Consider the following 15,913-nt stretch of genomic DNA (forward strand, 5'->3'; position numbering starts at 1 on the left):
GTGATTTATCACAGTGATCGCCGAATCACGATCACGGTCGTGATTTAACTTCATTCACAACCGTGATTGCGATTTTTCTATCTTGGGTGAATTTGCTCACTGCGATCGTAAGTCCTTGATCTTTAAACAGAAAAACGTATTCAATATGATTTTACGATAATTACATTACTATTCGTGTTTGTGAACATCAGTAGAAAAAACAAGAAATTCTAAAAAAATGATTTGCTACATAGGTAACATGTAGTTATAATTTATAATCATTAATTTATTCATTATTCTTCCTTGTTTCTACTTATTCTTTTTGTTTTGATGTCGTTAATATAAAATATACAGATTATGTGTTGCATGTAAAGAACTGTTAGGTTTCTCCACCAATCAGAAACGATCACGAGAAATCACGAATCACTGTAAAAAATCACCGTGATTCGGAACGAACGTGATCGAATTACGAGTGATTCACAAGTAGCAGTTCACGCCATCTCTAGTACCTTGTATAAGAAAACATTAAACGCGTGCGCATGCAGCGATTATTCACTACTAAAAAATCATTTTAAAGATATTTAAGGATCTACTGAATGTCTTACTAAAGAAATGAAATAAATTGAAAAGATCTCACGCGAATGAAAATTATTTGACTTGGACAAAGATTAAGATCATCTTACTGTTAAAACATTAGTGTCTTTCTAGGGGTCAATGAGCTTTTACTTTTTGACCCGAGAAACTGCAGGCCGCATAACTTTTTTCGTCAGTGCTTTTTTGTACGTTACAAACGTCCTTCTGTATGGTTGTGTTTCGCATTGTTGTCCTTTCAATTAACACAAGGTAATAAGAATCGAATGTATGCATATTCCGACAGACTGCACTGATTAGCAGCATCAACCAGCATATCCTGTAAACGTTGCCGATTTAGAATTACCTACACGGTGTATTAAATTGTGTCTATATACATACGTGTCTATAAAAAGATCACAGATATTTTATCGTGAATTGTCCTGAATTTTTATAGTAATATATCAGACATATGTATATAAACTTGTGTGTGTTTCAATGTGCTTGTAAAAGTATATGTTCAGTGAATGTAACATACTTGTTATTGCCCCTCCAAATCTTTTTAAAAGTGATTACAACAATTAATACTCAAACATTGTGCAATGTTTTAAGTACAAAACTATTCGTAGTTGTTCAATGTACATATGAATCTTTATATTGTTTCATAGTAATTGTGTGTAATAACTTTTCAGCAGTGTGCATTGAGAAATGGCAGTAGATCTGGATCCAAATGATCCTGAAACACGACTATCACAATTTCTTTATGTTGGAAAAGAATATCCAGATTATCATCCAGGCAATTGGTTTAATCATAATTATTTTTTTGCTAAAAATGTTCCATCCATAGAAGAATTGGCTGAAGATTTGGAGAAGCAATTGTTACCAGTTCAAATAATCACAAAGGTAAAATTTTATGGTGACTGATCAAAGTATTTAATATTTATTATTATTTGTTTGTAGGCGTTTGAAAGCAATCTTGTTCCAAATCCAGAGACACTGGTATTTGCTCTTGCTGTTTGCTGTAGGCAAATGAAAAGTGAGAGTTTACGACATGCAGCATATGCAGCTGTGAATAAAATCTGTGCATTGCCACAATATTTCATTTTGTTTATAAAATTCACTTCCAAAATAAGCAAGCAAAAACAACTGGATCCATCTGGTAGTTCAAAACATGGATGGGGTCAAGGTTTAAGAAAAGCTACAAATAACTGGTATTTATCCAAGCCTCCAATGGAACTAGCTAAATGTGTCACAAGGTACAAAGGCAGATATGGTTGGAAGCATAAAGATATTATAAAGTTGTCACACCCTGTACCCAATAACCCTGGTACTTATTACATTCAAATGTAATCAGCAGACAAATAATCACGTATTTTTATTAAACAGTCTACTGTTAAACAGGAGTAGAAGTGGTCCTCAAGTATGTAGTGCATGGTTTAGAAGAAATTGAAAAAATATATGGAGAAGATTCCCCATTTACAGAAATAGTACAATACATTAAAAATGTTGAAGACTTTAAACACTGCACAGATGAAGTTCGAGCAGCGGGTCTTTTGGAAATTCATAAATTAACATTGGATCATGTACCTGGACATTTGCTAAAGTCTAAAGAAGTAAAGTACACAGATAGAATAATTTTACCTTCACAATTTTTAAGTGTATGTATACAATCTATAAGTGTAATATAATTTTTAGGTTTGGAATGCATTGATACCGTCAATGAATTTAAAATTACTTTTGACTAATCTACAAAGAATTCATAATCTTGAATTACTGAAACCAAACTCATTGACAGTTTCTAAAGTGATAGATCAAATCACTAACGAAGAAAATATTACCAGAGACAAGGTTCACCCAGCTTTAGTATTAGTTACAATAAGAGACTACGAAAACTCTGGAAAGTAGGTAATAAGTGATAAGAAAAACAATAAGTAATCAGTACGATCCATTAATATACAATCCTTTTCAAGGTCACTGACTTATGAGAAACGGAAAATCAAAGAGCAGTTTATTAAATCTTTACCAGCTCCACCTAAACCAAATTCTAAAATTATCGATGCTCTTTATAAAATGTTAAATCTTTCATTTCAAGTGAGTATGAATAGTCATTTCACATTATTCTTTTTATTTCGCCGATTTATAATATTCTATATTCATAACAGCACATCCAACCAACGGGTTTACGTTATATGGTAACAATTAAAATGAATAAAGGGATGTTAGAAACACACACCTGGCGCTCTGGTAATGTCCTTGGTGCAGAAGCAGGATGCATGATTGCACTTGCACTTCTTCGCAGTGAGGAGAATGTCACCGTTGCAACATTTAAAAACGTTGGAGTTCATATTGTCAAGATTGATAAAACTGCATCATTCAACCAAGCTATGAGGAAATTACAGCAGACGCCTGTTGGAAATGTGAATTTGGGTAAACCAATGTCGTGGGCTGCACATCACAATAATGAATATGACGTATTCATTAACGTCGTGGATCAAGTATTCGAAAAATCTGATAATTCCAAAGAATCTCTTCAGGCATACAGATTACAACTTAAACTTCCAAATACAAAGTGAGTTTTCTAAATTACGTTTTCAGTCAGGACCGCTTGACAGTGTTTTATTTTTTATTAATTTCCAGATTAATAAATTGTGCTGTATGTTCTTCTTCAAGTTACCGCAAGGAAAAACGAGACAATAGTATCTTAACAGTTAATGGTTTCGATGCCAGCGTTCCAGTGATTATACAAGCTTTCGCGAAATCACTCTTTTAATTGCTGCATGTATAGCAATTATTTCTTTGGCAACCAGTACTAGCTGATCAATTATTACGCTTTTAAAACGATAATAACTCGATTCACATCATTTTTTATGACATCGTCAATTAGTAAATATTTTAACTATTCAAACTATTACAATCAGGCCAGTAAAAAATTAGTTTACAATAATCTTTGAATGTTGGTAATTTGATACCTATCGAATAATCAGTTAACAACGTTTTATAAGATACTCTAATCCAGAGCTAAATTGAGTCTCTCACTTTCATATGTGTCGAACCTCTATTATTAAAATGAACGAGACTATCATTAAACAATTATATGGAAATTTTCAAATGTTTAAGGATGAAAATTAATTCTTAATCAGTGCCGAGAAAATTGTTTAGCCTAGAATGTTTTTTTCCGTGTTATGATCAAGCGACATTATACATTCAATTTTAGTACAAAATCATAAACATAAGAAATTACTAATGTCCTCATTCTTTTTTTTTTACTTATGTTCAGTGTATCGTGAGAAAGAATATTTCGGCACTAATTATTCACTACTAATTTCTATTATTATAATTATCTCATATTGATACTAACACATCAATGTTATTCAATAATATTTACTGCATGTTTTTAGCGTTTAGGGTGAGCTGTGTAACATTTGATAGTAATTTCATTTGTGTTCTATGAAGTGGTCCAATGAAGTTTGTAAATATTTATTTAAACGAATGGCATACCAATCGAACAAACCAATAACTGAAGAGTAAATGAATGTGATACGTCTGTGATCGATCATTTGATTAGATAAAGGAAAACGTTTGAAATGACTATGGACCACTTGGTATCATTTACAAATAGATACACGTTTACTGATTTGACGCTTTCCATTTTATAAGGTCAGTCGCGCAGCTAAAAAAAAAAATTAGAATAAGACTGCATATTAGATACGCATAAGTACCTAAGGGAACCTAAGGTGCATTTTTAACTAATGGTAAAACGTACGTTTACTTTAATACTATTGCCTGCTTAATTCCACTGGTTGGCGGTAAAGCTTTCAGTAATATCTTTAAGAAGGTACATAGATCTAATGTGATTTTTAAGATGATACATTTCTGGAACTGGTGCGCTTCTGGCAATTCGAATAAGAATTTAAAGACGAAAAAAAAAACGAGTAAAATGTTGAAAAATTTCCCACTGTGATATGCATTTAGCCCCAAAGAATATAGACTTACATTAGTATAATTTTACTGTTATATTTCATATTTGCCATATCCAAAGTGAATACGACAAATACTAAATACATTACTGAACTAATACTGTGATACAAACTACATTGTTATTGTTCAAACTAGGTGAAAGGATAAGTAAATGTGGCCAGGGGCGCACCAAGTGTCTGTTTCATTTATTGACTAGTATCTATACCTATTAGCGGAACAAATTTCTGTTTTCTTGTTAGAAAAAAACGTGCGACAGTATCCAGAGATAACTTTAATTCTTTTTCGATCCTTGGATTACCATCACGAAAAAACCTTTGGTTTCGAAAGCGAGAAGTATGCTCTCCCTTAAGACACAAATCGCTAAAAAGTAACAGCGTGGATGGAATTCTCAGGTCTGACAAATCTTTAAATTAAGGGCTTAATGTTCACGTGTTCTTTGCAGCCTGCTCGGTAATTCATGGATCGATAGCGATCGTATATTACTAATCTTAATATAATCATACACGCATCTAGATGAATACGTACATATAGAGTATAGAGTGTAGTGGCATTTTAATTTCCCATAGAGAAAAAAGAAAATTCAAAACGAATCACATTTCATAATATGAAATATATTAAGCGTTACATATGCGCGTTGCTAAAAGACTATAGTCGGTGGAAACGATATGGTGCGAATTTCGTAAGATTTAATCAAATAACAAAAGAATGTATGATAAGTACTTTTCAACAATTCTTACACTTCGGATCCTGTAATTTCTTTATACTGTATAACTTTCACCGACTATACCAGGGGTTACAATTCTTCGAATGTAATTTCACCATGTAATCTTTAATCTTAGTATGCGCGACGCTTTGTAAAGAAATTCTATGAACGATAAGTTATCGAAAGTATGTAATAGTATTTTTTAAAGAAATTTTTCCTCATACCTTATACATGTGTAACGAATGACTAGATTGTGTGAAACAAAACGAAGAAGATGGTAAAATGATTTTTTTCGAGGGCTATTTTTAGAGTCGCGCATCTAGTTACTATCTTTACTCATTAAGGGTAATAGAATCTACGCTACATCTGTATTTGTAGCTTATTGTATTCACTGATATCGCATATAGTAGCTTAATAATTAGGATGTCCCATTTGTCATGACTATTTTGATCATTTCCTTGTTCGAAAACTTGATTTAATATTTCATTAGAATATTTGTTTCCTTTAAGAGGGTAACTGTCGTTCATGGTCGTATTTTTCTTTAATTTTTGAGCTCTCAAGGTCATCAATGGGACACCCATATATGCTATTACCGAACGATCGAAAAGGAACCAATTTATTTTTAATGCTTTTAACGAACGTACATAATTTTAAATTATGTATTGCCACTGTCATGTTTTAGCTACCAATTTGTCAATACTTTAATACGATAATTTTTCATTGACATAACAACGGTACTAAATCTGTCAATCTGGTGGCGAAAAAAGTTCAGTATTCGAAGTATATATTTATACATGTATTGCTTTTAACATCCGGAAAGTTTGTAAAGCGTTTGGAATTTCATCGAAATCAATAGAAATTTCTATTCGATCGTAATATGTAAGAATACGTCCAAATATGTTAAAAAAGAAAAAATAAAAAAAAGGATACGGAATGGCCGGGAAGACACAGAGAGGCAACCGAAGCAAAATCTGTACTGCTACGGTTCCCTCATCAAAGTCCACTGATTTCAGGTTGCGGTAATCTGTCGAATTGAAATGGTAATATACAATATGTTGAATGTGTTCATACTAGTTAAAAAGATTAGAGAAAGGTAAAACAAGACTACCGTGAGAAGATGAAAAATGGAAAGAAAAAAATTCCGCATCAAGCGTAGTACGTGACGTAAATAAGGATTAAGTTATACCATCGACACAAAGTATCGACACTTCGTCTTCTTGATCGCGCGTTGCAGTTTTGTAATGCGATCTAAAGAAAAGATTAGCGTCCTAATTATGAAGGATTCTTTAGTTTCTGGAGCAAAGGTGTTTGACGTCGTTCAAGAATCGTAGATCCTTTCACTTACCGATGCGTATTCGAGGGGAATCGTCCATTGATTATCGGATTATGAAAAGATGTTCCTTAGGATTATGGGGGATTCAATTTTGGGGAAAGAAAACTTGTAAGTCGCATTATTAGTGCATTGCCGTTTCAACATCCACGAAAAGAATGCTCAACGTCCGTCTATTATAAATGCTCGAAGCAATGCCGAAATGAAAGAAGAGACTTATAGTAAATTTTAATGTACAAACGAGTAACCAAATATCTGGACCTAATTTTCAGTATCAGTAGAAATACGTAACGGGGTTGCACTAATTATGCTCGCAAAAGAAATGACATTTCGAAATTGACCCGATTAGAATGCCTACACTTCCGGCCTTACTCTTTTATGATTCGACAAAGAAAGTACTCGACACACGAGAACTAAAACACAATAAAGTAAAAGAGATATCTCGTCGATCCTTTTGCTTAGTTGCGTTTGTAAATCAAGTCTAGTATTAATGACATTACTGATTCTGTTTCAAAAGATGTTACTTTTGTAAACTGTCGATATAAAAAATATGCGGCACCAAAAGCGATGATTCATGCAAAAGATTCACAGCAATACGAATGCCGATATAGAAAGTAACTGTTAACGGGATTCCGATGTTATTTTTGTACCATGACTAAAGATGTATTTAGTGATTAAATCACTTTGGACGAACAGAATATCAGTAAGTTATACAAAAAGAAAAGAAAAAAAAAATAATACTTTATATTACTATTATTGCGTCTGTTGATATTATATTTCGATAAAATAAGTACAATAGACAACTAAAGGTATGAAGAATTAATCCTCTCTATAAATTTTGAACTGTTTTTTGTTACACGATCAAACTGTATCTACAAATAAAATTTGTTTCAAATCCACTGCAAGAATATACTTATTTTCTTTCGTAAACATTTAATGATTTCCAGACAAGTGGAATCGTTTTCTCACTAAATGCAATAAATGCAGTTGAACGATGTTTATGATTTACTGAAAAAATGTTTATTTTGGTGTGACTGATATATATGACATCCACTCATACAGACTACATTGTACATAGTACGATATAGTTTTCCCACAGGCAGTAATAGGCACAAGTAACGTCGCCATTGCACAAACAATCATTCTAATTCACGCGCACGTTGCATATCCTGGAACGCGAGTTACACAACTGTTTATTCGATAATATATGTATATATATATATTTATATATATATATATATATGTGTGTGTGTAATGGAACATACAAAACAATTAAGTAAAATAAATTAACGCGTATAGTCTTAATCGAAAATTAGAGGAAGTTATTCTCAACAGTAAAAGATGTTTCCATTAAGTGTACCTTCCTTTTTTTTACGGAGAAGATCAAGACCGTTATGTTACGTGGCAAAATACATTACAGAGCCCCTACACGGTGTGAACATCACAACCGTGTACCGTTTAGTTCTGACGCAACTGAATGTATTATAACGAACGTTCGTCGATCAGTCTTTTTCTTATACTCGACGTATCAACGACGTGGTTGTATCTCTGCAGCATTCGCATAAGAAACTGTGAAAATTCAGTCTAAATTAGGACGAACGTATACACTGATGAATTTATGGTTAAAGTTCATCCTTTAGATCATCCTCCTCTCCACCGGTTGGTGGAACACCACCGCCTGCACCTTGATACAGTTTAGCAATTATAGGCTGAACAATATCGCTAAGCTCTTTCTTCTGTCTTTTGTATTCTTCCGGATCGGTGTCTTGGTTATCTTCCAACCATTTGATCTTCTCATCGATAGCTTCTTCCATCTTGGTCTTATCCGAATCGCTGACTTTCGAGCCAAGTTTTTCTTTGTCGGCCAATTGATTCTTCAGGGCATAAGCATACGATTCGAGTTCGTTACGCGCCTCTACTCGTTCCTTTAATTTCTTATCATCGGCCGCGAATTTCTCGGCGTCTTTGATCATCCTCTCGATATCATCAGGAGTAAGTCTATTTTGATCATTGGTGATGACGATCTTTTCACGGTTGCCTGTTCCTTTATCTTCAGCGGATACTTGAAGAATACCGTTAGCATCGATCTCGAATGTTACCTCAATCTGTGGTATTCCTCGGGGTGCCGGCGGGATTCCGGTCAGATCGAATTTACCAAGTAAATGATTGTCTTTCGTCATCGGACGTTCACCTTCGTATACTTGAATAGTGACTGTGTGCTGGTTATCCGTTGCAGTAGAAAAGATTTGAGATTTCTTGGTCGGAATTACAGTATTTCTACAAGCATAAGGAAAATATATATTGTTATGTACAAATGTTTTCAATGAAACCAGCGCGAACAGAGAACATATTCTTACCTCGGAATAAGTTTAGTCATTACACCTCCAACAGTTTCAATACCCATAGTAAGAGGATTAACATCCAAAAGCACAATGGCATCCGTATCTTGCTCTCCAGAGAGTACACCTGCCTGAACTGCAGCACCATAAGCAACAGCTTCATCAGGATTAATTCCCCGAGATGGTTCTTTGCCACCAAAAAATTCCTTGACTAATTGTTGAACTTTGGGAATTCTAGTAGATCCGCCAACAAGCACAATTTCATCCACATCCTTCTTGTTCATGTCAGAGTCCTCTAAAACTTTCTGTACAGGCTTCAAAGTACTTCGGAAAAGATCCATGTTCAACTCTTCAAATTTGGCACGCGTCAAAGTTTCTGAAAAGTCTTCACCTTCGAAGAACGATTCAATTTCGATCCTCACCTGTAAAAAAATATCAACACATACATTAGTTTTGTTCGTTCCAAATAAAGCAATATCAGAGAGATGTTTATACATACTTGGTGGCTAACACTGAGTGCTCTCTTAGCTTTTTCAACTTCACGACGCAGTTTCTGCAATGCTCTGCTGTCTTTACGAATGTCCTTGCCCTTCTTCTTTTTGTATAGCTTGATGAAATGATCCATTACACGTTGATCAAAATCTTCACCACCCAAGTGAGTATCTCCATTAGTTGCCACAACTTCAAACACTCCATTGTCAATTGTGAGCAAACTCACATCGAAAGTACCACCACCCAAATCAAAGACCAAAACATTCTTTTCTCCATCCTTTTTGTCTAAGCCGTAAGCAATTGCAGCAGCTGTTGGTTCGTTAATAATTCTCATGACTACAAGACCAGAAATAGTTCCTGCATCCTTAGTAGCCTAAACAAAAGTAACAGATAGATCAATATATGTCCTTAGATTGAATCTATAAAATTCTGATTGTTAAACGTTTGTACTTATTGCTTACTTGTCTTTGAGCATCATTGAAGTAAGCTGGTACTGTGACAACAGCATGAGTAACTTTTTTCCCTAAGTATGCCTCTGCAGTTTCCTTCATTTTACCAAGAACCATAGCAGAGATTTCTTCAGGTGTAAAGATTTTCTCTTCACCACTGACTAATACTCTTATATGTGGTTTGCTGTTCTTTTCAATTACTTTAAATGGGAAGAACTTGATATCATGTTGTACAGTAACATCAGACCATTCTCTACCAATTAACCGTTTGGCATCAAAAACAGTATTTTCCGGATTTGTGGTCAACTGATTCTTTGCAGCATCTCCAATTAAACGTTCACCATCAGCAGTGAATGCCACATAAGAAGGTGTGATTCTGTTTCCTTGATCATTAGCTATGATTTCTGCTCTTCCATTCTTATAAACACCAACACTAAAACAATCAAATATTTGATAAAAAATTTTTCTGCGACCAAGAGTCTTAAAAAAGTCTTTGTTAAATGTTATTTTGCATAAAATAGTATTTTAATTTTTATTTACCAAGAGTATGTTGTGCCCAAATCAATTCCAATAACAGTTCCAATATCTTCTTTTCCCTTTTCATCCTTGGCATAAACCAGGGCTATTAAGCCCAATAAAATTAGTGCTCCTCCCTTCATTCTTCTTTATGTAAAGATAATCCTATAAAATTAAAAATCAAGAATAAATGTTATGTATGACATAAATAACTATACTATATTCTATAAAATACTTGAGTTTTACAAACATTGTAAATAAAATAAAAATAAAATCCATAGAAGATTCTAGTACTAGTATATAAAACCACAAAAGTTTGCAAAAACTGTATAAAAATATTTAACAATATAACAGGATTAGTTCCACAGGAACGAACGGGACAAATAAGAATAATGATTTGAACATAAATGATCGGTTGACGACATAATACAACATTTCGACAAACAGGTATTTAAGTACGTATGGAAACGTACGAAATAAGTTGACGATATTTTGCAAATATTATCAGAAAACTATGCAACCAATAGAAGAATTACATGTAGCACTTTTTATGAAAGTAAAGAAAGGAAAAATTGAACTTGAATAGAACGTATTTTGAACATATTACACCCTTTTTAGCGAGACGTGGCAGATAACTAAGTACCTATTGTCGACGCTCGATGAAATCTTAAGTATGATCTACTGTAATTTAATACTATTAAGTAAACTTAATAAATGCTTGTTCTATTGAATACATACCAGATCAAGAATCGTATGTGCCCTGAGTTTCTTTTCTTCTGAATAAAAAATGTTTCACTTTAACGCAACTCTAACGTACAACAGGAATAATCAGAAGTGACTGCTACAAACCGTTCTCAGTGCCGGGATATTAACGAAAAGATTTCGTCGTGGCCTCTGTTGATTGGTTACAAAGGGTCCGTTCTAATGGAATACTAGACGCTGATTGGTCAATGTGTTTACAGTTGGCTACTATTGATAGGCCCACGTCACAACGGTATCGTATTCTGGAAATTTCGAGTACATTTACCATTGGAACGAACTGATGCTGGGAAAAGGGAAAAGAGCTCACGTAACACACAATAATATTTGTGATACTTTGTCGACATTCACAAAAAAACATTTATCCACCTATAAAAAGAACACTATCGCGTACATTAGCTTTTCAACAAAATTATAATTGTAATTGTCATGCTTCTTACATCATTTAATTTCAATTAAGGATGACTTTTTCATATGTATATACTTAAACAATTAATTCGTTAAAATTGTACTAAATCGACAAGAAAAAAAATCATTGAATTTATCCATTGTTTCTATCAAGTTGAACAAAAATTGATTTTTGTTTGATTCAACAAGTGTCCATTAGAACCCTAGCTTTCATAGTTCTGATGCAACAGAATTGAACAGAATCTAGTGGGACTTCGTTTGAGCTTCGATTAACAGGATAGTTTTTAGATTTAGTGCTTTTTGTCTTAGTACACTTTTAGTCACCTTTTTAAATATAAAATTTTCAAATCTAACTCTTGTACAATTGTTTAGAGTTTAGAGAATATAATAAGAATGGATTCATAGTCATAGTGTATTTATTTAAAATGTCAAACACCCTGATATATGTACATGTTAAGTATGTTTTACATGGAACACCTTAATACTTGCTTTTTGGTTGCAACATATCTAAAATTAATGGTGTAAAATATGTTATAATACAATCAGCCCCTGCTCTTCTCATAGATAGAAGAACTTCATTTAACACGTTCTTTAAATTGATTGCACCATTCTGAGCCCCATGATAAAGCATAGCATATTCTCCTGAAACCTGATAAACAAACATTGGATATTCCGGATGTGAATCCTTTGTGTGCCTAACAACATCCAAATACGCTAGACCTGGTTTCACCATAAGCATATCAGCTCCTTCAGAAACATCTCTAGCCTTAAAAATATATGTAAACACAAGTAAATTTAATTCATTGAAAACATAAATGAATTTATAAAAAGTAAAAAATAAAATACTAACAGCAGCTCTGGCAGCTAATCCATTACTTCCTGGAGGTAATTGATAACATTTTCTATCCCCAAATTGAGGTGTTGATTGTGATGCATCTCTGAAAGGGCCATAGAAGCCTGATGCAAATTTGACAGCATAAGATAAAACTGCAACTTTGTTTGATAATCCAGCTGCTGCCAATCGTTGTTTTATTACACCTATTCTTCCATCCATCATGTCAGATGGGGCCACAATTTGTGCTCCTGTTTTATATAGTTTTATGAATGGTAAATTAATAATATTTAACCATTTCACTGCTGAAGGTACAAATCCATTTCCTCAAGAAGTTGGTACTCATTTGCAAAGAGATTTAAAAATTCATAGTAGAAATAATTAGTGACCATACATGTAAACACTCCTCATCATGCACCTGCAGCAGCGAAAGGATCAGTGTTATTATATATTCATTTACAGAAAAAGGCAATCTCACCAGCCTTTGCATATGCAAGGGCAATTTCTGAAATTCTTGTAATACTAGCTTTATTATTGATGGTTCCATCCTCATTTATAATTCCACAGTGTCCATGAACTGTGTAAGGACATAAACAAACATCACATGCTATCAATAAATCTGGAAACCATTGTCTTATTAAAGGCACAGCTTGAACAATTGGATTTTGTGCACTATCTGCATTACTTCCAACATGATCCTATTGGGAATGCATTTTTAAATAATCCTACATGTATTACTATTAACATTTTTAGATAATCCCACGTCTTATATAGGATTTACCTTCTTCAAGTGTTTTGATACTCCAAACAATAATATTGACTGTAATCCTTTTGATACCAATGGTTGCAACATTTTATGTAATTGATTAACTCCATATCTATAAACACCTGGCATACTAGCAATTGGATCTTTAGCATCTTCCTCATCTCTGAAAAATAAAGAATCTGTGTTATCTTGAAAACAATGAAGTGTTTTTAACTATTTCTATTGTTTATAGCTAAAAGTCTTAATAATCTTTGCTCAAACATTCATATGTAATATTTTTTAATCAATTTTTTTTAAAATCAAATCACTATAATGTCTTTTTATTAATTTCATTTAGTATTATTTTGTAATGAAACTCTAATAAAGTCTGATTATATACACATAGATTTGAATATACTGAATGTATGCAGGGATACTGTAAACATAATTCAAACGGTAGGTTATAAATTAGACTTACAAAATAAAAATTGGATACATAAGATTATTAACAGTAATCTCAACATTTGGTGATTGCCATTGCCGCAGTAAAGGATGAAAAATGCCACTGTGAAGAGTATGTTTTGCGACAACCTCTGCCATTTTCCGAAATTTTCTTAAATCGTACTACCTGTTCGTTCTATTTTCGCTATTATATAAAGATGTACTGTATACATTTACAAAGTTCTCTTTCAATAATAAATAGTATTCTTAAAACATCATTATACTTTATTGATCTTACATTCTAATTACCCATAACGAATTTCAACAATTAAGAGATTAAAATCGAACAGATAAAGTTCCATTGTACGATTTTATTACCTGTATTCCAATTGAAACAAACAAGAACTTTGTTTTAGTTCTTTATGGCTTATAGAAAAGAAGGCGTCTACACGATATATCTAATTTTTTATCAGTACGAAACAGATACGTATCTTTTTTGAAGGCTTGTCTACGTAATTGTAATTGTATATCAGGATGATACTGCAAAAAAATGAGAACCTATAGGTATGTTGTATTAGAAAATCGCAATGAATCATCATTAACAAATTCTCCGCGTTTGAATTGGTTTAAATATCTGATAAAACGATTACGTTAATAATTTAGATTTTAAATATTTACGACCCGGTCAACGATTTATAAATAATAAATATTACTTCATAATATCGCGCCATTGCATATGGCCGAAGTGCGCATTCTAGATAGTATAGAGTTCAGTGGTAATAACTAATAACAGTATTAACAGTAATAAGTAATCGATTTATGCGTTTCTTAAAAATGTCACGAAGAGTAAATAATGATCGACAAGAAAATGAAGTGTTAGCACTCTCCAATATCTACAGTTCTAAAGAATTTTCTTATATCAAACGTACAACAATACAGTGTTATTATAACATCTTTCCTGAAGTTCGAGATGGCTTACTAAAGCTTCAAAATGTCAATGAAAATAACGAAACCAATTGTTCCACTTCTAAATGTCTCATTAAATATATACCTCCAATAAGAATGTACATAGAACTTCCAGATGAATATCCTTTTACAAATCCACCCAAATATTCTATTACAGTATCATGGCTCTCTCCTTGGAGAATATCTTTTATATGCCAAAAATTAGATGAAATGTGGCTAATTAACAAAGAACAAGAAATTTTATATCAATGGTTTGAGTTTTTAAGAAACGATCTTCTTGATTTTCTTCAAATTCAAAACATATTAGACATTTCATTTCTGTATTTTATATATTACAATGTATCAAGTTATTTTAATTCAAGTTTAATGTTTCAAAATGATGGAAGAGCTATATTCAGTATAATATTTTCTGATCCAGTCCAATTGTTAATGAATTACCATAATCAGCAATGTCAAATTGTATTTGAACAAAATTATTATACGTGCATAATATGTTTTGAACTACATTCTGGAAAAACATGCATAAAACTTGAAAATTGTGGTCATATTTATTGTGGACAATGTATGCAGACATTCATTACTCTAAAACTGAATGAAAATGCTATAAATGATATGATATGCCCTGTTTTAAATTGCAATTGTGTTATTACATACAATGAAATCAAGAGTTTATGTTCAGGTTTATTTTCCAAATACGAAGACTCATTGTTACATATAACATTACGTAGTATGAAAAATGTAATTTATTGTCCACGAATTTTATGTCAATGTCCAGTTATAAAATATACTGATGACACATTCGCTATATGTTATAAATGTGATTATACTTTTTGTAGTTATTGTTATAAGGTGCGTATTTATATTTTCTTGTCAAACAGATTGAGATCAATTCTTTTCAATGCATTGTGTATTAGGGTTATCATGGAGCTACACCATGTGACATGACATCACATAGTATGAAACAGTTAATTAACAAATATGAAAGTAGTAATAAATTTCAAAGACAATTCTTAGCAAAGAAGTATGGTAGGAAACAGATACAGATAGTTGTAGAGAAACATTTAACAGAGGAGTATTTAAAAGTATTCTTCTATTTGCAAATATGTGAGACAACATTAGGCATCATCTCATAATAATTTTATTCACAGAGAAATGCTAAACCTTGTCCAAATTGTAACACTATGATTGAAAAAATGGATGGGTGTAATAAACTGACATGCATTCACTGCAAAGCTTATATCTGCTGGTTGTGTGGAGTACTGATCACTACAAGAAATGCATATGATCACTTTTCATCATTAGAGAGTGGATGTTATAAACGCTTATTTGACTAATAAGAAGATGCCAGTATTTCTCTGTAATATGAAAATAATTACAAAGTATTATGAGTATTAGTTATGTTTGTT

General features: G+C 32.6%; 4 protein-coding genes across 6 annotated transcripts; 2 read left to right on the forward strand and 2 right to left on the reverse strand.

Annotated features, from left to right (window-relative positions):
* Nucleotides 1-526: 526 nt before the first annotated feature.
* LOC107189614 (60 kDa SS-A/Ro ribonucleoprotein-like) lies at nt 527-3,464 on the forward strand. Of its 3 annotated transcripts, none has more exons than XM_015578179.1 (8): nt 527-822; nt 1,242-1,452; nt 1,510-1,876; nt 1,951-2,162; nt 2,245-2,450; nt 2,520-2,640; nt 2,712-3,118; nt 3,187-3,464. In XM_015578179.1, exons 2-8 carry the CDS (start codon nt 1,258-1,260, stop codon nt 3,317-3,319), a joined length of 1,641 nt encoding a protein of 546 aa, XP_015433665.1. In that variant the 5' UTR covers nt 527-822; nt 1,242-1,257; the 3' UTR covers nt 3,320-3,464. The 3 variants fall into 3 exon arrangements, with proteins under 3 accessions (XP_015433665.1, XP_015433664.1, XP_015433666.1); XM_015578178.1 differs by having other exon boundaries at nt 527-758; XM_015578180.1 differs by having other exon boundaries at nt 527-758; nt 1,245-1,452.
* Nucleotides 3,465-7,557: 4,093 nt separating this feature from the next.
* Nucleotides 7,558-11,185, reverse strand: LOC107189625 (heat shock 70 kDa protein cognate 3). The gene is made up of 6 exons (XM_015578194.1): nt 11,095-11,185; nt 10,381-10,521; nt 9,853-10,273; nt 9,399-9,764; nt 8,918-9,321; nt 7,558-8,837 (listed from the first exon to the last, which is right to left on the reverse strand). Exons 2-6 carry the CDS (start codon nt 10,497-10,499, stop codon nt 8,183-8,185), a joined length of 1,965 nt encoding a protein of 654 aa, XP_015433680.1. The 5' UTR covers nt 10,500-10,521; nt 11,095-11,185; the 3' UTR covers nt 7,558-8,182.
* A 748-nt stretch (nt 11,186-11,933) lies between these two features.
* On the reverse strand, nt 11,934-13,727 carry LOC107189626 (delta-aminolevulinic acid dehydratase). The gene is made up of 5 exons (XM_015578195.1): nt 13,579-13,727; nt 13,137-13,284; nt 12,834-13,053; nt 12,374-12,606; nt 11,934-12,289 (listed from the first exon to the last, which is right to left on the reverse strand). Exons 1-5 carry the CDS (start codon nt 13,698-13,700, stop codon nt 12,002-12,004), a joined length of 1,011 nt encoding a protein of 336 aa, XP_015433681.1. The 5' UTR covers nt 13,701-13,727; the 3' UTR covers nt 11,934-12,001.
* A 648-nt stretch (nt 13,728-14,375) lies between these two features.
* On the forward strand, nt 14,376-15,841 carry LOC107189584 (E3 ubiquitin-protein ligase RNF14-like). The gene is made up of 5 exons (XM_015578144.1): nt 14,376-14,822; nt 14,955-15,186; nt 15,283-15,356; nt 15,422-15,589; nt 15,656-15,841. Exons 1-5 carry the CDS (start codon nt 14,376-14,378, stop codon nt 15,839-15,841), a joined length of 1,107 nt encoding a protein of 368 aa, XP_015433630.1.
* The last annotated feature ends 72 nt before the right edge of the window (nt 15,842-15,913 follow it).

The sequence above is a fragment of the Dufourea novaeangliae genome, unplaced genomic scaffold, assembly GCF_001272555.1.
Source record: "Dufourea novaeangliae isolate 0120121106 unplaced genomic scaffold, ASM127255v1 scaffold165, whole genome shotgun sequence".
NCBI lineage: Eukaryota > Metazoa > Arthropoda > Insecta > Hymenoptera > Halictidae > Dufourea > Dufourea novaeangliae.